Source organism: Megascapheus bottae, chromosome 2 (assembly GCF_031878675.1).
Source record: "Megascapheus bottae isolate mThoBot1 chromosome 2, mThoBot2.hap1, whole genome shotgun sequence".
In the NCBI taxonomy this organism is placed as follows: domain Eukaryota; kingdom Metazoa; phylum Chordata; class Mammalia; order Rodentia; family Geomyidae; genus Megascapheus; species Megascapheus bottae.
This window is the reverse complement of record NC_143510.1, coordinates 94,180,723-94,201,799: the sequence shown is the minus strand read 5'-3', so window position 1 is coordinate 94,201,799 and position 21,077 is coordinate 94,180,723. Positions and strand designations below refer to the sequence as shown.

The following is a 21,077-nucleotide window of genomic DNA, read 5'->3' as shown; positions in this document are numbered from 1 at the left end:
CCTAGCTATGCCTAGACCATGATCTGCCTGTTTTAGGCTTTCTGTCATAGCTGCCTTGACAGGTCTATGCCCCTACACTCGCTGCTTTCTGATGAGATGGAGTCTCAAAGACTTCTTCCAGGGCTGGTCTGGACTGTCCTCCCACCTCAGCCTCCCACGAGGGACAGGTGAGTGCCACTGGGCCCAGCTGTGGGTTGAGAAAGAGTTCTGTAAACTTTTCTGCCCAGGCTGGCCTCAAATCATAATCCACCCATTCTCAGCCTCCCCAAATTACCAGGCCCATTTTTTACAGATATCCGACATCTGCATTCCCTGAGCCTTCTCAAAGGCTCTGCTCAGGCCAGGCGCTCACCCTCACATCCGTCTGTCCTGGATCCATAGTCCCTGTAGGATCACGGCTCTTTGCCTACCCATCTGCAATAACTTGGGCTCCTTGTATGTGAAAGCCAATTTTGCTGGGTATAAAATCCTTGTCTTATACATTTGTGAGTATTCTAGGTATATATTTGTTCCCTTGCACCCACCCCTCGGTGTAAGTGTTACTGTCAAATGTCTGATGATTATTATATGAGTTGAGCTTTATTTGCTATAAAATTGCTGAATTCAACAAAAAGTGGGGCTGGAGACATGGCTCAAGTGGCAAAGCAAGTAAGTTGAACAAGTGTGAGACCCTGAGTTCAAATCTAATACAGCTAAAAGCAAATTTCCTCACGAACTCCACCCTATCCCCACACACACTAGGTTGGCTTTGGAACTAGAATCTCCCCATATTCCCCCCCCGCAAGCCCCATTGCTAATATTATAGAATCAAGCCTGGCTCAACTCATGCTTCTTAAGTATGTATTAACTTTTATTCACTTTCTAGTTCAGTACTCTTGAAATTACTTTAAAATTTTAAAAACTTTATCCCAAATCCTAATTACCTCATTCCTACATTTTCCTAATCTGCATGTACCTTTTATCCCATGTTCTGATCATTTTCTTTGTTTTTTTTTTTTACGAGTTTTGACCTGTGTCTTTCAGATGTGCTTTCCTTACCCAGAGGGACACATCCTTGTGTTTATTGCTTTTTTTTTTTTTTTAGTAAATTACTAGAAATCATTTAGAGTAATAATTTGCTAGCGCTAACAGAAGGGACTAAGACCGATTGGGTTCAAAGAGCAGACAGTGCTGCCTCACCTTCTGGGGTAGAGGCTGAAGATGGTGGTGTTGGTGGGTTGATTTCTCCTGAAGCCACTGTCCTTGGCTACAGAGGTGTGTCTTCTCCCTGGGTCCTCCCTCACGAGGCCTGCCCCTCCCCCGCCCTCCTCACACAAACCTCCGGGCACCGTGGACTAAGTTGCTAGCTTGGAGAACCTCAGTTGAACATCTCAAAGGCCTCATTTCTAAGTACAGCTATATTCAGAGACCCTACGGGTTTGGACTTGTAGGGTATGCATAGGAAAGCAATTCATCCAATAAGACCCATCTTAAAGTGCTCTAGCTAGCACCGTGTCCCTCAAGAAAAAAAAAAGGTGTCAAAGCTGAAGCCACAAATGGCTCAGACAGTGACATTCTGTGGAAGGGAGGCCATGGGACACACAATTAGTCCCAGTGAGGTCACCAGAGTGGCAGGACTGACGTCCTCAGGAGAAGAGGGCTGTGTGAAGACTGATGTACAAGAATGATAACATGACCAAGGCCAAAACTGGCATGAGCTAACTGCAAGGTGAGACCTCCACAGGTGGCTACTGAGCCACCAGAGGCTGTGAGACGGCACCCCTAAGCAGGGTAGTTTTCTAAGAGCCACTGGATATTTATAACACCATTCACCAACTCCACCTACTCTCCCATCCCACCACCCATCCATCTACCCATCCATCCATCCATGTAACCTTCCATCCATTCATCCATCCATCTGCCCAACATCCATCTACTTACCCATCCAACCACCATTCTCTCACCTATCCATCCATCTGTCTTTCTAGTCATCTATCCATCTATTCATCCATCTATCTATGTATCATCTACCTACTCATCCATCCAGCCACCCACTCATCTACTCATTCCTTCTCTCACTCACGCGCCTATCTGTTCTTCCATCTATCCAATCATTCATCTATTCCTCAATCCTTCCACTCTCGCTCATCCCAGTTCATCCTCCATCCACCTGTCTATTCGCCCACACACCTTTCCATCTGCCTAGCCACATGTCCATTCAGATATGCATTGAGCTCTTTCCTCAGGCCAACTGTCCCAAATGTAAAAGGATGTAGGAACTAAGCAGGCAGGTCCCCGAGTTGACCATACCCACAGTACAGTGGGAGGCACATGGGGGAAGGGCCTGCAACCCTGCAGGCCAGGCATAAGATGGTGGGGCAAGCTGGAGGTAGGCAGGAAGAGTGTAGGTGGGCACAGGCCTGACCAGGCAGGCCCCAGAAGGCCACCAGTTTTAGGTGGTTAGACTTCATGGGCTGCAGAAAGAAACCAGAGACGGGTCCTGGAAGATCTGCCTGGTCAGAGTAGGCCAGTGGTTCAGAGTCCTCTGCCACAGCCTGCAGCACGGGTGGCTGGCAGTGAACCCACACAGACATATCTGGGAGAGGCCAGGGACGGGGACTCACCACCCACCACCATCCCTGCTGTGCAGCAGGCGGGGGATCCCCACTGCATGTGGCTGTGGGCACCACTTTGAGTCCCTGCAGCAGCTCCTTTCTGCACCCCAGCCTGATGTCGCCTCTTCAAGTTCTCCCTGGAGCCATAGAAACATGGAAGACACACACCAGTGTGGGCAGAAAGTCACTGTCCCCTTATCAGACATGAACAGAATCGCTGCTGGGGGCTGGCTCCTTACCGGAAGGCAGGTGGGTGCTAAGACAGAGTGGAAAGAACTCATCCTGGCCTTCAAGGCCCCTCTAGACAGAGAGAAGTGGAACTTGCCACACACCAGGAACCAGAAATGGCAGCCTGGTTGGGGTGGTAGGGTGGGAGCCTTGAGCTGAAGAGCTCAGGGACAACACCCAGGCCCAGAGTTCAAGCCCCAAGACACACACACACACACACACACACACACACACACACACACACACACGCATACATAAATATAATAAAAAAAATAAAAATTAACCTAAAGCAAAAGAGAGCTAAGAAGGCCGAATATTTGCCTCACAAGTGCAAGGCCCTGAGCTCGAACCCCAGAACCACTGAGAGGGGGGTGGGGGCAGGAACAGGGAAACTTGGTCCAGCTGAGACATTAGAAGAGGCTTTGGAGAAGTGATCAGAATGAGATATGGACAGCAGGCACAGTGCCGTGTCGGAGGCTTTGTAGGAAGAGGATGGGCAATCCAGTCATCTGTAATCCTAGCTACTCAGGAGGCTGAGATCTAAGAATCATGGTTTGAAGTTAGTCCAGACAGGAAAGTCCCTGAGAATAAACTACCAAAAAAAAAAAAAAAAAAAGCCAGAAGTGGAGCTGTGACTCCAGTGGTAGAATACTAGCCTTGAGCACAAAAGCTCAGGGGCAGACCCTGATTTAAAAAACAAACAAACAAAAAACCAAGACAGCAAAAGAGACGCCAAATCACGAGCGTGCCCTGTCTCTTTCCATGCACGGCTCTCTGCCCCCTGGAACTTGCCAGCGAGGCCACCACCAGAGCAGTCCCTGACCTGGGGCCTCCAGAATCGTAAACCAAGAGAATCTCCTTTTCATTGTAAAGTTACCCAACTTTCAAGCGTTTTGTTATCATAAAAACAGGCTAACCCTGTCTTTCTGAGGAAGGCTTACGTCGGCGAGATCTGAGCAACTTCAAGATGTGGATAGACAGCATGCTCGCAAAGGGTCTGAGGCAGCTTGGCAGTGCGGCTTGAGAAGAGAGAACAGCCCAGGAGGGAGATTTCATACAAGGACTAAGCCGCCTGGCCTTGAAACATGCAGCAAGGAGAGTGGAAGGATTGAGGAACAGAGGAATGAGTGGAGAGATGGAAGAACAGATGGGTGGGCGAGGGAGAGAAGGAATGAGTAGATGAGAGTTGGAGGCAGAGGCTGCAAAGGTCATTCCAGGTGCTGAGCCCTCGGGAATGCTGAACAGATACTGGGGACCAGATGAAGATGGTGGCCTGGAATCACGGCACGGGGATGGGGGTGGGTAAGGCCTGGGGTGGAAGGGGTGGAAGGTATTGTGCCTGAGTGAAACAGGCAGCTGCAGAGTGGGGGGAGGGCCCGGTTCAGATCCCAGCTGAGTGACCGCAGGTCCGTCACATACCCTCTCTGGGTATCCATGAGGAAACTACATCCTCCTGACAGGATAGGAGACTGTTTTCATTATCACCTGAACACAGAGCTGCTCATGTGACCCTGGCCTCCTCCTGGCACAGCTGAAGGATCTTCAGCAGAGGCCCTGAACTCACTTAGGCAGGAACTTCATTCCTTCAAGACCCGGCAAACCAACCTGGAACACAAGGTCTGGGTCCTAGCCTAGAACATTCTGTCTCCGTTAAACAGCCAGGGTGATACGATCAGAAAGGAACAGAGCCCAGAAGACCCGGCTGCTCAGACTGGCTGGGCCGCCACAGGCCACCCAGCAGCCACGCCCCTCCTCTTCTCAGCAACCCCACTGCCACAACTGGAAGCTGCAAGGCGGGGACCCCTCAGCCGTCACCTCGATTCTTTGGGGACAACAGAAAACAAAAAAGACCAGTCCCAGCCTAGTCTCCCCTAGCCTGGCTCTCTGGTGTTCGGTACACCCAGCAAGCCCTGCTCCGGCCTCCACGGGGGGCCCCCTTCAGAAAAACACCCTTCAATCAGCCCTGGGGCCCCCAAGGGGGGTCCTAGTGGGGGCTCAGCCCTCCCCGGGGAGGGGAAGCCCAGTTCTGATCTTGCCGAATGAACGTACGGCACGCACGCAGCACGCTGTGTGGGACGGCTGATGAGACTTTATTAGAATCCCGGGGGCAGGTGCCAAAGGGACAGGGAGGGAGGCGTCGTGGGCAGGTGGCGGGAAGGACTGCTCAGAGCTCGGGGGACACAAAGATAAAAAGCTTGGCCACAAAGGAGCTGGCGGTGCCGTGCCGATAGAGATCCATCTTGACCGTCAAGAGCAAGTCCCTGGGTTCTGGGATGGGCCGGGTCAGGGCCACGACCCCACTGTGGTGGTTCACCTTCCGGGTGGTGAAAAAGCCCTCCTCATTGCCACCGGTGATGGCCAGCTGCATGCTGTCCCCGGGGACGGCATTGGAGGGGCCCATGCGGAAAACCACGGCGGGCACGTGGATGTTGGTGGGGAAAGAGAGATGGTAGTAGGTTATTCTCAGAGGCAGCTGGGGGCACTCCGGGTTCTCATGGCAAGGCAAGCGCTCACAGCGGCTGCAAGACAAGTGCACAGAGAGACAAGACGAGGGTTAGGGCCGACTCAGCAAGCGGAGGCAAGCAAGGGCTCACAGGCGGGGCCTCCCAGTGCCCCTCCAGCCCAAGCAGGCCATGCAAAGGGCACCCCTCGCCCACCCAGAGTGGGCACTGTGGGCCAGGATCAGCCTCATCCATCACCCTCAGGGGGCTCTGGTGTCTGGGGTCAAGGGTCGTGCTCAGGACAAGGGGTGCCCCCTTCTTGTGCTGGAGTCCCCCCCACTCCAGGTGTACCCAGAGGACACACCCGGCCTCTAAGAGGCATCTCAGCTCCAGGCTCCTCAAGAAGACAGCAGCCAGGGCTCCTGGAGAGGCCAGGCCACAGCCACGCTTCCTCGGGCTGTCATCACAAGTGCTCGCGATCGAGCCATTAAGAAACAAGTTCAGAGGAAATGCTTTCATGACGTCACAGACAAAGGCAAAGAGGGAGGGAGGGAAGAAAGGAGGGAGGAGAGGAGGTTGGCTACTCAGCTTTGGGTTCCAGGCCCAAGTCCCTGTCTCTGTCCACAACTCAGAGCTCCAAATGGAGATAACAGGTTCTAACTTCTGGTGGCAGGATGGAGGAGGTTAAGAGATAGGTTCTAATGTCCTATGACAGAATGGAGTCCCGTTCTAACTTCCTGTGACAGGCTGGAGACAGGTCCTGATTCCTTGTGATAGGATAGAGATGGCTATGACCTCCTGTGACAGTACAGAGACAGGCTCTCACCTCCTGTGACAGGATGAAGGTAAGTTTCAATGGCCTATGACAGAAGGGAGGCAGATTCAAACTTCCTGTGAGAGGATGAAGACAGAGGCTATCTTCCTGTGACAGTTTGTCACCAACCTGATCTCCAAGCTATTCACACCCTAAAGACAGAGGGACAGCAACATCGGTAGCCGTTAAGCTCTGGAGCCCCACAGGATGGATTCAAGCAGGAAGTTCTAACCCTGTGGCTGAGTCTGGGTTCTCTGGGCTTCCACCACATCCTCCTTTTGTCTTCTGAGTATCCTCGTCTAGTGCTGAGCTCATTGGATTCACTTTGTATTTGGTATTTACTTTAAGTTTATTGGGCTGAGAGTAAGCCTTTGGCCATTTACCACTCTGGCTCTGAGAAAGCGCAGCCCTGAGAATGAGCTGGCTGCGTGGCAGGAAGCCTAGAGCCGGCACTGCTGGCCTGAAAGATCTGAGACGGGGCCTCAGAGGGGCTGGGAGGGGGGCGGGGGCATGGCTGGGATCTGTGAACTCTGCTGCTCTGGGGTGCCAGGCGCCAGCTATACCCCGTTCACATCACTCTCGCCAGTGTTCTCCTCCGTCAACCATGGGAAGACAGAAATGGAGAAAACGTGAGTCTTGTCCATGACTCCGTGGGCAGTGGTAAGAAAAGGACTGAGTTTCAACCTTTCTGCCTTCAAAGGCTTTTACACGATGAATACACCCTCTCTCCTCTCCCCCTGTCCTCCCCCCCTCCCCTTCTCCGCCCCTCCCCCTCCATCCTCATCACTATGGCTCAGGAATGGCCCGGCCGTTTCTGGCCAGCAGGTGGTGCTAGAGCCGCCTTACTCAGAGTATGTGGAAATTAAGGGCAGGAACGTGCACACCATGTCCTGATCCAGCTCAGGTGGCCATCACACACTAGACAGAGATCTAGACACGCCTCCCTCCCCAAGACCTTTATGCGCAATCCCTGAGTGCTGTCTCACGACATGCGCTTGGCAGGCTCCTAGACTGCCCACTTAAGACCCAGGGCGGGGCTGGCATCTTTGGAAATGGCCTTGGTTTTCCTGCTCAGAGATCCTGTCCTGCTCTGCCCCAAACCTGTAGAAACATCCAGAAACCATAGCCACTATACCAGGCAGGCTGCCTGATGGATTCAGGATGGAATTTGGATCTTTATTAGCCGGTTGCCCAGCGTGGGGCCAGGCTGTCAACACTGAATCCACTGCAATATAGGGCGCAAGTGACCTGGCCCTGCACACTGGTTAGCAGTGGGGAAGTAGGATTGTGGATTCCAGGGGCTGGTTCCCCCAACACACAACACTGAAAGACAGAGCCCCAAGTTTCCGCCTTAACACATAGCCCTCCACAGCCCCGTCCTGTGAGAGTCACTGACAACAATCTCAGAAGGCCGGCAGCTGATGCACAACCGATGTGTGTTTGTGCCGCCAAGGTTGCCATGCCTCCAACGTCCATGCTTGTCATTTTGCAGAGAAATACCAGACCCCGCCAGGACAGAGACCATCGAGGACTCTGTTTGTCCAGAATAGTCCAGAGCTGTTCATTCATTCATGGCCTTTCCCAGGGGAGGCCATAGCCTTGGGCCACACCCACACAGCAGTGTGGAGGGTAAAGGATGTGCCAGCCCCTCAGAAGGCATCTTTGCTGGGGTAGCAGGGTGAGGAGTGGTCAGGACTTGGAAGTCTGACCAGGCCCATGAGGCCTGAGGTCCTGTGGCTGGCGGGCCAGGTCTACGGCATTGCCAGCAGAGGGAAGCCTCGTGGGGGTGGAGGCGGAGGAGGAACAAAGCCAGGAGAGGAAGGCAGAAGGGTGGAGAAACACATGAATCTTACATCTTGCCCATCAGGCACCAAAGTGAGACATGTCCACAGTGCCAAGCACAGGAAGCAGCCCTCTCTCAAGCATTCCTTCCAGACTAGAAGCCCACGTTCTAGGCTGGGCGTGGGGCTTAGTGGTAGAGTGCTTGCCTAGCATGCATGAAGCCCTGGGTTCGATTCCTTAGTACCACATACACAGAAAAAATGGGAAGTGGCACTGTGGCTCAAGTGGTAGAGCACTAGCCTGGAGCACAGAGAGGTTCAGGGGTAGAGCCCAGGCCCTGAATTCAAGGTCCAGGACTGGCCAAAAACAAACACACACACACACACACACACACAAATTAAAAAAATGAACAAACAAAAACACACTTTCTAAAGGGCATCTAATAAGTCATTTAAAGAGGCTTGGGATTTTTTTTGGGGGGTGGGAGGAGATGATGTGGAGATCTGAACTGAGGGGCTTATGCTTTCTAGGCAGGCACACTGTCATTTGAACCATGCTCCCAGCCCTTACACTGCTTTAATTATTTTTCGAGTAAGGTTTCAGGTTTAAGCCTGGACCACACCCTTCGGTCTTTAGTTCTATCTACAAGCCCCTCATGGCTGCATTCCAGCCAGCCATGCCACCCGCCAGCTCCTTGGTGACACAGTTCAACAGGGTGGATCGAGCTGAGACACAGAGAATGAGCAGTCCCCCACAGCTCTCACAGCCACTGTACCCCTAGAGACTCAGAAGACAACATTTGCACCCCATGTGTAACTTCACCACAGGCTCCAGAAGCTCAGACGTGTGAAACTCAGCGAACCTGACTCTGAACCCCTCCTTCAAATGCCGCTGGTGCAGCCCAGGGGCTGGTGTGGATCACTGAGTGCCCAGGTACCAGCCCAGCGGCACCAGCAGTGGAGCTGGGCTCTGCCCACCTCAGCCACACTCCACTGCCAGGCCCAGCCGTGGCGGGGGATGGGTGGCCATTGCCATGAACTTGGTGGTAGAAGTCACCCTTATAACTGCCACTGGGCTTCTGGAATCCTCATCCTGGGGCCTGACAAAGGCCCGGGGGAGAGGCTCTGCCCCAGCCTGCCAGGTCGCCACACAACCCACAATTCTCTACAATATGATACACAAGCAAGCCTACCTCTGCCAGACTGTTCCCCAACCCAGGGAGCAGAAAGGATGCCACACATTAATGTTATTTCTTTTCTGAGATAGGGTCTTGCTTGTAGCCCAGCTTAGGCTGAAACATGCAATCTTCCTGTCTTCGCCTCCTGATTGCTGAGATTACACACACTCCACCCCGCCCAACCAAGTTTTTAAGGGACAAAGGCACATGGCATGCATGACCAAGCTGAAGACACAAGAGTGAAACTCTGTACACGAACCGTTTGAGCAATTACTGGTTCAACAACACAAATACCAGGAAGTTAAAGCCTAATTTGAATGGGAGGGTGAGTGGAAAAGGGACCCATGGACAAATACACTCATCATACTTACTTTACACATAGGAAATGATGTGGCTAGTGTCAGAAGGGACAGGCAGAAAGGAGGGAGACTGACAGAAGGGGACTCTGCTCAATACACTGTGCAGGCGACACCCGCATTCGATGTGCATACGTGAACCCAGAGTCAGGTCATGTGAGGGGATGGGCGGGGCTTGGAGATGGGGAGAAGCATGGAAGAGGTGACCTGATCAAGACACAGTGTACTCATAAACTGATTTGTTAAGCTGAAATTCTTCTGTACAAGCACTTAGAGGTAAGTTACTTTTCAACTTTAAAAAAGATGGCCAGGGACAGTGGTTCAGGCCTGTAATCCTAGCTACTCAGGAGGCTAAGATCTGAGGATCACAGTTCAAAGCCAGCTCTGGCACTAAAGAACATGAAAGTCTTATCTCCAATTAATCACTAGATAATGGTAAGGCAGTAGCCTTGAGCTAAAAGAGCTCAAGGACAATGCCTAGGCTCAGGTGTAGGGTGGTAGCCTTGAGCTGAAGAGCTCAAGGACAGAGCCCAGGCCCAGAGTTCAAGCCCCATGACCCAAATTAAAAAAAAAAAGATGCACCATGTACATAGATAGACATGTTAAACTGTAACCCCTTGAACCACCAATTGCAGATTTAAAAATAATAAATTATTAAAGAAAACATGTTGAGGGAAACAGCAAATCAGAGGGCGTCATCAGGCTAGCAAGCAAGCCAGAGGCCAGAAGAATGGAAGGAAACTGGAACCAGAGCTGTGGCATAGGCTGGAGGCTGGCAGAACCTGGGAGGGGACAGCTGCCCAAGAGCCTAAGACAGGCGCAAGGTCAAGAGGGTACAGCTGAAAAACCCAGGCCTGCCAGTCTGCTGAGCTCTGTCTCCCCAGTAGAAGGCTTTTCTGTAGTCAGTCAAGACAGAATTTGTTCACTGGCTTTTAGGGTACTTAGGATCCAAGCCAGGATGGGACACATGCCAGGCAAGTGTTCTACCACTGAGCTGCAGCTCCAGACCAGCGACACTAAAGGACACTGAGTAGAATTAGAACTGCAGGAAAATTGTGTCTGGGGGTCCTCACGACTCTGAAGAATGACTTCCTGTCACAGCCCCAGGGACACAATCTGTGCCGTTGCCATGGTAGACAGAATCTGGCTGTCAGGAAGCATCTAGTGATAAGGCCCAGCAAGTCAAGCTGACTACTGGTTTTCGGCCAACAGATGGCGATAATGGCTTATCTGAACCAGAGCGTGTTTTGCCATCTGCAGGTCATGAACTAGGAAACTAAGGCCTGGAGAGCTTACCCCAGGGCTGTGTGCTCAGCCTGGCTCAACCTGACCCGGAGTCTACTGGCTCCAGATTCTTTTGCAGTCACATCTGTAGCCTCCTGAAACCAGGCTCACCTTTAGAGCCTGAGACCTGGGGAACTGTGGGCTCTGCCTCAGGCCTGGAGGAAAGCAGACAGTCAACAGTGGCCTGCAGGACTTACGTGTCTGCGGAGCGGCGGTAATTCTCGGGACATTCAAAGGACAGGCAGCGGAAGCCTCCCTGGATATTGAAGCATGTCTCGTTGACGGAGCAGTTGTGGATGCCTGTCACACATTCGTCGATGTCTGCGGGAGACCCAGAGGCAGTGCAGTGAGCACAGAGGTCACCGAGGCCGTCTCTACTTCCCCAGGCTTCCTGCTGAGGCGCTGGGGTGGGGATCGGGCCATCCTTGCTCTCCACTGGCGGAGCAGCACCTGTGCCAGGTCTTTTGAATTCATATCATTGGGGTTTGTAAAGTAATCACAGATTCATAATGCTCGGCATGAGGAGGTAAATCCTGTTAGGTGTGTCATTTAAGGACAGCTCACAAGGCTTAGGGACACATGTTCTGTGTCACGGCCAAGCTTGGAGCGAGGCAGGCCTAGACAGGCAAGAAGGTACCAGAGCCCACATGCTAACTGCCCAGAGACCCACACATGCAGAGATTCACTAACATTCAGGAAGTAAGGGCCAAGCCTCCAGCCCCATGTCGCAGACAGGAAATCGGGCCTTCCAGGTTATCCATCTTGCCCTGGCTGTGGTGTGGTAACAGCTGGGGCTGGAGGAGAGCCATGCAGGGACTCCTGCTATGGGGCGTGGGGCACCATATGACGGACACTGGGAGGTGAGGCCTCCCCCTACACCCCAGAACAGCCAAATGATGGGGCTTCCGAGGCGTCGATGCCCCAGAGGCATCTGTTAGTCATACCAAAGTCTGCAGTGGCAAAAACAACACTCCTTCCTCAAAGGCCACCGCTGGGGAATGTGCTTTTGCTGCATCCGGGCAGGCCCCCAGGCTGCGGCAGGGGAGCCCAACCAGGAGAAGGCCCCATCCAACACAGAAGGCGCTGAGCGGGCCCTCCCAGTGGTCCCTCCCAGAGGCCACCATAACCTGCCTGGTAAGCCATCTCTTCATGACCAGAAACAGCACAAGCAGGGCCTAGGGGCTGGTGGAGCCCCTGGTTCAGCAGCCTCATGGGAGGAAAAGAGGCTTCGGTACAAAGGGCTGAATAGCCAGCCATAGCCTGGTGATTCTTTTCCTGGCATGGATTCCCATGCACCCACCAAGGTCATTCACTCCTAGATATGTGATTAGTGAGTGCCCTCAGTCATCAGCTGACAATCACAGTGCGGGGACCCCAGAGTATTCTAGAAATGGGGGCTGTGAATACAGAATGGACTCCTCTGACCCCCCCACCCCCCGGCACTGGGCCTGAACCGGAGCCAACCCTCCTAACAACCGCAGATAAGGAAACCCCAGGGTCCTCACACACTAGGCCACTCTGAGCCCCGGCATCACTCGGGCACTGTTCCGACCCAGGGCCCGGCCCACCACTTCCAGCGTTTGTTCCATGCCTAGAGGGGGCTGTTCCAGCAGAGGCAGTGCAGGCACGGCTGTTCCTAAGCTGTCAGTCCCGGGCTCATGTCTGCTGCGGCAGAGTGGGTGGGCTCAGGTGTCCTGCTGAGTAGGCCTCATACAAGAGACCTGGCTGTGCAAGACCACTCCATGCCACTCCAGGCAAGGCTCCCAGCTCTGAAAGCACCTCTCTGAAAGCCCCCCGGAAGTCAGGGGTGGTGTGGGGTTCTGCCACGCTAAGCTCACCTTGGCAGTTGCGGCCGTTGGGGGCCAAGCGGTAGCCAGAGGAGGGGCAGCTGCACTGGAAGCTCCCAGGGACGTTGATGCAGCGGTAGGAGCAGATGTGGCCCCCCGTGGGCAGGGCGCACTCATCGATGTCTGCAAGAGCAGGGCCCAGCCATCAGAATCCAGGCACTGCCCATAGCTGGGCTCCCTGGCCCGGGGTCGACAGGCTGGGCCAGGAGGCAGCAGCTCAGGGCAGCTGACAAAAGCCTCAGCTGATGACTTCAGACACTGTCATGTCAGAAGGGGAAGCGGAGGCCAGGGACGAGACCAGCCTGTCATCTGGCAAATTCACGTGTATGGTAGGAAGGAGACGGAGAACAACTTGAAAACAATAATAATAAATGGCGCACATGCTTGGCACCAGAAGTATTTCAGCTGGTTTTAAATTCTGGAATATCTCAGTCTACAGTATGATATATCTTTGGGGATATGAGCAAATCTCACCACAAAATTCCTGTTATATGCATTGCTTATACGCCACACTGAAGGTGACCCTAATAATATTTTTAGGGGCCCCGTGATGGTGGCTCATCTCATAAGACAAGGTACAGCTGGCTAGGCACCAGTGGCTCACGCCTGTTATCCCAGCTACTCGGGAGGCTGGGATCTGAGGATCACAGTTCGCAGCCAGCCCACCAGGAAAGTCCATGAGGCTCACATTTCCAAAGAACCACCAAAAAGCCAGCAGTGGAGCTGCAGCTCAAGTGGTAAAGCACCAGCCTTGAGTAAAATAAAGCTCAGGGACAGTGCTCAGGCCCTGAATTCAAGCTTCAGGATCCTCCATATTAACAAAAACAACAAAGAGATGAGGTGTTTTCTACTGTGCAAGTGTTCAGTAAGTTCCAGGAGTTGGCAGCATTCTAGATTTAGGGGTTGGGAATGGCCCTGCAGTTAGCTTCTGTTGCCACTTGGCTTATTTTTTCCAACAGCCTCCTGTGGCTGGGGGATACGAGGGAAAGGCTTAAAATAGACCAGAGGCAGGGCCTGGCCTTGGGGATACCGTGGCCTCTGAAGCCCTCCTCATCTCAGCCACGTGCTTCTGCCAAGCCAGGACGTGGGCCTCGAAGACTACCTCACTATTTGTGTTGTCACAGCAGATTAAGCTGGGCCTGGTGTTGCAAGAGAGTAATTCCAGCTTCATGGTAGGTGGAGGCAGGCAGAGCAAGAGATGAGGGTCAGCCTAGGTAAAGTTAGTAAGACTCTAGTTTGCAAAGACTAACTCGACACTGTTGGTTCACTCTCACAGTCCTGGCTACTCAGGAAGTTGAAATCTGAGAATCACAGTTCAAAGCCCGCCTAGGCAGACAAATCTGTGACTCATGTCCAATAGTAAAAGGCCAGACATAGGGCTGTGCAGAACTAGTGGCAGAGCACTAACCTTGAGCAAAAAGCCAAGCAAGAAGAGTTTGAGACCCTGAGTTCAAGCCCTGCTACTAGCACCAAAAAGAGGGGGGAAGCCGGGTATGGCTGAAGTGGTAGCCCACATGTGGTTATCCACATGTGTGAGAGCTTGGTTCAATCCTCAATATTAGAAAAATAAAAGAACAATGTGGGGAGTTGGATGTTTCCCTTCCTAACCTCACCCTCCAGCCAGGCAAAGCTTTGAATGTGGAAATCTCTGTTGTGGATTTTAAAGTGCAGCCCTGGGCTGTGGCAGGCCAGACGCTCCCCGCCCAGCACATGGGCACCCTCACCTTCACAGGTGACCCCGTCCACGTCGCTGAGCTGGTAGCCTCGCCGGCAGTAGCACTGGTAGGAGCCATAGACATTGGCACACTCTTGGCTGCAGGGGCTGCTGAGGCACTCGTTCACATCTGAGAGAGAGGATCCAGTCACCACCCTGAGCCAGGCCACAGAGGACCCCAGGGTCACCTGCATCAGCAGGCCACATGTCCCTGCCTCCCCAGGGGCCCTCACCCAAGCTGTGGAGACAGCGAACAGCACACCGATCTCACTGCCCCAGGAGAATACACTGCAGAGGAGGCTTGGCTGTATACTAGATGGAAGACTCCACCAGGACCACAGCCCGCCTCCGGCCACGCCCCTCCAGCAGGACCACAGCCCGCCTCCGGCCACGCCCCTCCAGCAGGACCACAGCCCGCCTCCGGCCACGCCCCTCCAGCAGGACCACAGCCTCCAGGCTTCTATGCTGCCCTCACCAGGAGCCAGGGTCCTGCTGGTTCTCCCCTCACTTCTCCTTCCAGATGATGTCCTGTGTGCCAACAGCACAGGGCCCAGCCCATACAACAGACCCTCCTGAACTAAAACTGAGGTCCATGCCCCTCAGCATTCCTGGTATGGGAATGGGGTGTGTGTGTGTGTGTGTGTGTGCTGGTCCTGGAACTATGTGTATGTGTGTATGTGTGTGTGTGTGTGTGTGTGTGTGCTGGTCCTGGAACTGTGTGTGTGTGTGTGTGTGTGTGTGTGTGTATGTGTGCTGGTCCTGGAACTGTGTGTGTGTGTGTGTGTGCTGGTCCTGGAACTGTGTGTGTGTGTGTGTGTGTGTGTGTGTGTATGCTGGTCCTGGAACTGTGTGTGTGTGTGTGTGTGTGTGTGTGTGTGTGTGTGCTGGTCCTGGAACTGTGTGTGTGTGTGTGTGTGTGTGTGTGTGTGCTGGTCCTGGAATTGAACTCATGGGGTGTGTGTGTGTGTGTGTGTGTGTGTGCGTGTGCTGGTCCTGGAATTGAACTCAGGGTGTGTGTGTGTGTGTGTGTGTGTGTGTGTGTGTGTGTGTGTGTGTGTGTGTGCTGGTCCTGGAACTTGAACTCAGGGCCTGTTTTAAAGGCACTGTCCCTTAGTTTTTTCCACTCAAGGCTTATGCTCTACCACCTGAACCACAGCTCCACATCTGGGCTTTGGGTGGGTAATTGTAGATGAGAGTTTCACAGACTTTCCTGCCCTGGCTGACTTTGAGCCTTGATGCTCAGATCTCAGCCGGCTGAGTAGCTAGGATTACAAGCGTGCATAACTGGCCCTTGGGCTGCAGTCTCTGCAGAGGAAGAGGCAGGCGGGCACAGGGCCTCTGGCAGCGCTCACCCCTGCCTTCTGTCTCTGTGAACCTGACTAGGATGCTTGCCACTGTCTCGCCCCCACAGAGACACATCAGCAGTGGCCTCTCACCTGGCCCTCCCTGGCACTCAGTGCAGCCCACATGGCCCCGGATGGGTGGGTGGCCCTCCTTGTCGCCATCTTCCCAGACGCTGCCTCCCCCCGCTAATGTGCCAGCCAGTTCATGTGCACACGACATCCCAAATGCATCTGGGCGGGGAGCTGGGAGAAGGCTGCGGACCTCGGGCCCCACCCACACGCCCCCCTCACCTTCACAGGACCGGCCATCCAGGGAGAGCCGGAAGCCTGCCGAACAGCTGCAGTGGTATGAGCCTGGTGTGTTCTCGCACTTGTGGCCACACAGGCGCCCAGGGTAGCGCTGGCACTCATTGATGTCTGAAACACAGGAGCATCTCAGGTGGACCACACCCCACCCTCCTGCCACAGGAGGCAGGTCACCGTCTCCCCACTCCTCCGGCTTCATTTCCCAGGAGAGGGACAAGGGGACTCGTCCCCAGCACCCGGTGAGGGGCTCTGCCCACTCCCAGTGTGCCCAAGACACGCCCTCTCCTTGCCCTTGGCAGTGCCCTTCTTCCCCTGCCCACAAGGAGGGTCCCCTCGGACCTGGCAACCAGAGCCTAAGCGCTGGGGACCCTGGTGCTGTCCGAATGTAGTCTGACCCCCTCTCCTTATCTTTGGCTCCCTGGGTAATGGCACAGCTCAGCCCCTGATCCCCGCCAACTTTGAGAAAAACCACTAACAGTTGCTATGTGTGAAGCCAGACTCGCGTCTCGGGGACGCTGGGTCTGAGGTCAAGCAGACACCTGCTATAAGAGGGGGTGATGGGGGGCCGGCGGCCGCTACAGCTAGCAGGGGGTCCTGACTTGGGGGTCTTTGTTCTTGGATGTCCTGAGCTCACGACTGAGCTGACATCTTTCCAGGTACCACAGGCCATGGTCTCCCCAATATTGCCTGCCGGGCCCCCCACGTACCCACACATGTCCTGCTGATGCCGTCAAAATAGAAGCCGGCTTTGCACTCGCAGCGGAAGCTGCCAGGGGTGTTCACGCAGCGGTGCCCAGCCCCGCAGGGCTCCGCTGGGGCTGCACACTCGTCCACATCTGGCCAAGGAGAAAGAAGGGCCCGTGAGAAAGCACTCTGGGGGAGGGAGACCCCAACACCCTCCACCCCAGGGAAGACCTGCTCCCATCAGAAGCGAACCCCAGGAAGGCAAGAAGGGCCCAGTTGAAGAACACAGTGGCAGGCAAGCGGGGTTCCCTATGTTTTGGGGGGAGTGGCAGGATCTTTTCTTCTAGATTATAAGGCTTACAAAGCAGGGGGCAGCTCAGGAGAGCCGAGAGCAGGCAGGTGTGAGAGCGCATTGGGTTTGGAGTGAGCGAGATGAATGAAGTCAGGCCAGAGGCAGTGCGAGGGCTCGAGGGCTGCTGGGCTACTGCAATGAACCCAGAAAGACAAGAAAGGCCCGTGTCTATGGAAGGGCAAGGAGATGCATGAACAGGCAAAAATGGCTTCCTTTGGGAAAGCAGCGCTAGAGAAGGCAGGGGGTGCTGAGGCAGACAGAAAAGTCAAGTTCGGACTTGTTTATTTAAAAATACCAACCAATGCAGCGCGTGCCCTCGTCGTTAAGATGGTAGCCACGGCCACAGTTGGGCACGTTCTTCTGGCATGTGTATGAGCCCTCTGTATTGATACATGTCTGCCCCACAGGGCACGGGGCACTGATACTTAGACACTCATTTATATCTGCGGAGGGAGGGAGGAAACAGAGATGATGTTTAGCTGTGGTGGGCAGCCCAGAACCCAGCACCTCCCGGGATCCCCTTCTCTCTGCACAACCCCAGAGACACAGGCCGAAACTTCACACAGCCTCCACTACCCATCCTTCTTCCTTCTTCCTACTTAAAAACCTCCAATACTTGCAACTTTCACCAAAGCAAAGCCAACCCAACGCTGCTACTCCAAGTGTGGTCTACTCTACACATGTGTGGGTCACTCAGGTGAATAGAGCACTTCCTGTCCCCTTGCTGTCCACGCTCTGGACCCAGCGAGGCTCCAGCATCCTCTGGTGATTGCCAAATCCTGCCTGGCCCAGCCTCACCTAAGTCCTGAGTAGGAATGACATACCTACAGCTTCCAGACCAGCACTGGTTAGGTCTAGATGTCTGCTGGCTTGAGAACTGTACACACCACATCCGTCAGTCAATGAATGAACGAATGAACGGAATAGATAAATGGATAGATGGATAAGTGAATGAATAAGTAAATGAATGAGAAAATGAATGAGTGGATGGATAAGTAGGTGGATAATGAGTGAATGAAATGAGCAGATGAATGAGTGAGTAAATAAAGGAACAAATGAATGAGTAGATGGATGAATAAATTCTGAGATGAAAAAGTGAATGAATAAGCAAATTAATGAATGAGTGAATGAGTAGAAAAATGAATGGATGAGTAAATAAATGAACAAATGACTGGATACAAATGAATGAGTGGATGATGAAAGTGGGTGAGTAAATGAGTAAGTGGATGAATGAGTAAATGCTCAGTGAGTAGAGGAATAAGTGAATGAGTGAGCAAATTAATGAATGGATGAATAAGTAAAGGAGGTGAAAAATGAATGGATGAGTGAGCACATGAGTGAATGAATTTGTGAGTGAGTGGTCTGGAGACTGGATAGATAAAGGATAACTCAATGTGTAAGTTCTCCTCTCACAGACCTGGCCGCCCACATGTCCAGGACCCTGTCCACCTGGTTTGGCTAGGTGCTCTGACACTCCATGAAACCCCACAGTGTACCAGGACCCCAGGACTATGAACACCCCACAACCAGAATGCCCCACAACCATGAACACCCCAAGACCATGCCAGTAATCTTGTGGAAAGCCCTGCTCTGCCTATCCCTTTGCTTCCTCATGTGACCAATGCCCAAGATCTGGAAAATTCTCCATTCCCTCAGAGGAAGGGGACCCCCGCCCCTTTTAGGGATAGTCTGGTGGGCAGGGCTGCCAGAGGGCGCACAGTGGGTGAGAGGCTCCTTGGGCTCCCTGTGGCAGGCCCTGGCCCCCTACCACAGCTCTGATCAGCTCTACCTGATCTGGGGACACAGAGCACAGACAGGGCCTGGGAAGAGGCTGGGGGAATCTGGGCTGGGGAAAGAGCCACCCTGGCCTCACCCAGGCCTGGGACTTCCTTCTCCTTTGCTATGCTCTCTCCTTGGACACCTGCCAGAGGAAGAGAAGAGCTGAGGGAAAATGATTTCTAACCAGCTCTGCTTCCAAGAAGTAAGAGACCCAGCCTGTCCTACATCCCTAACAAACTAAAATAAGGACCCAGAAAGGCTCTACATCCTGGGCTCTGTGGGGCTTTTTCCCTACCACCCTGCCTCCCTCAGTCTAGGAGGGACAGGGAGAGATGGCCTACAGTTCCTACACCTCTGCCTAGCTGCCCAGCACTGCACATACATGTAGACAAAACCAGGGGGGCTGCAGCGTGCACCCTTTGTCTCGTGGTAGAAATGGGGTTGATTTCACTGAGTCTGCGTTTCCACATAGCCTACTCCATGGAGAGGCCTGAACAGGCCTCAAGTGTGAGCTCTGCTGTCTGGGCACAGGGTGAGGGGAGGATGGGGGGCTAGACAAGCCTGTCCTCAAGGCCTCCTTCTCACTAACAGGCCACTTGGGCACCACACTGCACTCTCTGAGACATCATTAGCACAAGTTTATCTAAGAAAAGACAAGGCTAGAGTTCAGAGGGCAGGTAGGGCCTCTGACAGGGAGGGGACAGGCCTCCATGTGTGACCCCCGCAGCTCAGAGGTGGGACCTGGAAGCTTCTGCCTGCTGCCCAGATCTGGATTCAAATGCTAACAGCAAGCAAGTTGGAGGTGGAGAGGCAGATGCTGAGCACCTGCCCTTCCTGAAGGGCAACAGCGGCCTGTGCCCACCGCTCCCGCAGCCTGCGCCACCCCGCCCAGACCGCAGGCCGCCATGAGTTCATCAGGGTTTCTCTCCTCTCACGTGGCCTTGCTCTGATATCACACCCTAGTGTTTTGCATTATGGTGAACTATGTACGTAACAAAATGGTAGCATGAAGCACATTCTTATTGTTGTGCAATCCTCGCCACTTATCTATCCAAAGGGGAAATCTCTTCCCTCACATTCCCACACCATCATGCTGTCTCTATGCATCCCACCTTTGTTTGCTTTTGTGCCAGTGCTGGGACTTGAATTCAGGGCCTTGTATTTTAGCTCAGCATTTTTGCTCAAGGCTAGTGCTCTACCACTTGAGCCGCAGCTCCACTTCTAGCTCTTTGGTGGTTAGTTAGAGATAAGAGACATGGACTGTCCTTGACTGGGCTGACTCTGAACTGGAATCCTCAGATCTCAGCCCCCTGAGTAACTGGGATTTCAGGTGTGAGCCAGAGCACCTGAATCAATTCCAAATATTTTTATAAAACAATTCTGAACAGACGATGCAGTTGTGACAGGGAGCCAATATTTGCCGAGTGTCTCCGGTGTGCCTGTCCCTTCCCATGCCCTGGTGAGGTCCCCGCCTCTAGCACCTAGGCAGATGTCATGGTAACTTATAGTAAGGAAACAAACACGAAGGAGGTAGGCTTTCTTAGGCCACATGGTTTCAAAACCAGGTTATCCCTGACTCCAAAAGCCCAAGAGACCAGAAAGCAATGAGCTACGGCTCTTGGGCCAAACCTAGCTTGTCACTGGTATTTATAAAGTTTTATTGAAACACAGTCTCATTCATTTGTTTACACAGAGGCTGTGGCTTCTGAGCTGAAACACAGAACATATGGCCCAGAGTGACCTTTACAGAGTTTGCAACTTCTGACACAAACACCGCACAGCACCTCAGAGCCCCCTCGCTAGCCACCAGGACCAACACCGCACACTGACCCCAGCCTTACCGATGCAGCTGCCTAGAGCGTCCTGAATAAAACCGCCCTTGCACTGCAGCTTGGGTCTGCAACGGAAGGATCCCAGAGTATTCTGACAGATAAAATCGGGGGGGCAGTTATGAATACCACTCTCACACTCGTCAATATCTGGTGCATCATAAAAAAAGGAGATGGTTAGCAAGGGTCCCGGCAGGAACATCTTACAACACTTTACATCACAAGACAGTCTGTTTACAAATGGATTACTACTTAGACAACAACACAAAATATTCCAACAGCAAAGTCACATTCAAATAGGGCTTCACTGAACTGTGCAACTCACTGAAGACTTAAACCACTCTCCCTGAACCCACCGCCACAAGACTTGCACAAAGCAATCGTTCTGCATGAAGCAGGCATCTGGCTGGCTTCTAGCTTTCATGATTCATTTGGATAAAGTATAGACACTAAGGTAATTATCTATACAACTGGGTGTCGGTGAAGTTCTAGCTACTCCATGGGATGAGGTCTGAAGATGGAAGTTTGAAGCCAGATTGAGAAGAAA

The 21,077-nt window shown here is 53.1% G+C and overlaps 1 protein-coding gene across 2 annotated transcripts in view; it reads right to left on the bottom strand.

Moving 5' to 3' along the window:
• The window catches only part of Fbln1 (fibulin 1), a 52,824-nt gene that overhangs the window by 13,670 nt on the left and 18,077 nt on the right, over positions 1 to 21,077 (bottom strand). The window contains exons 8-15 of one of the 2 annotated variants that reach the window (XM_090328886.1): positions 20,543 to 20,680; positions 17,222 to 17,365; positions 16,594 to 16,722; positions 15,872 to 15,997; positions 14,248 to 14,367; positions 12,515 to 12,646; positions 10,874 to 10,997; positions 4,901 to 5,341 (exon numbers count right to left, since the gene is read on the bottom strand). In XM_090328886.1, coding sequence (XP_090185012.1) covers positions 4,987 to 5,341; positions 10,874 to 10,997; positions 12,515 to 12,646; positions 14,248 to 14,367; positions 15,872 to 15,997; positions 16,594 to 16,722; positions 17,222 to 17,365; positions 20,543 to 20,680 — 1,268 coding nt within the window. In that variant the 3' untranslated portion in view covers positions 4,901 to 4,986. Of the gene's footprint in view, positions 1 to 4,900; positions 5,342 to 10,873; positions 10,998 to 12,514; positions 12,647 to 14,247; positions 14,368 to 15,871; positions 15,998 to 16,593; positions 16,723 to 17,221; positions 17,366 to 20,542; positions 20,681 to 21,077 lie in introns of those variants that run through there. The other variant, XM_090328887.1, reaches the window with a different exon arrangement.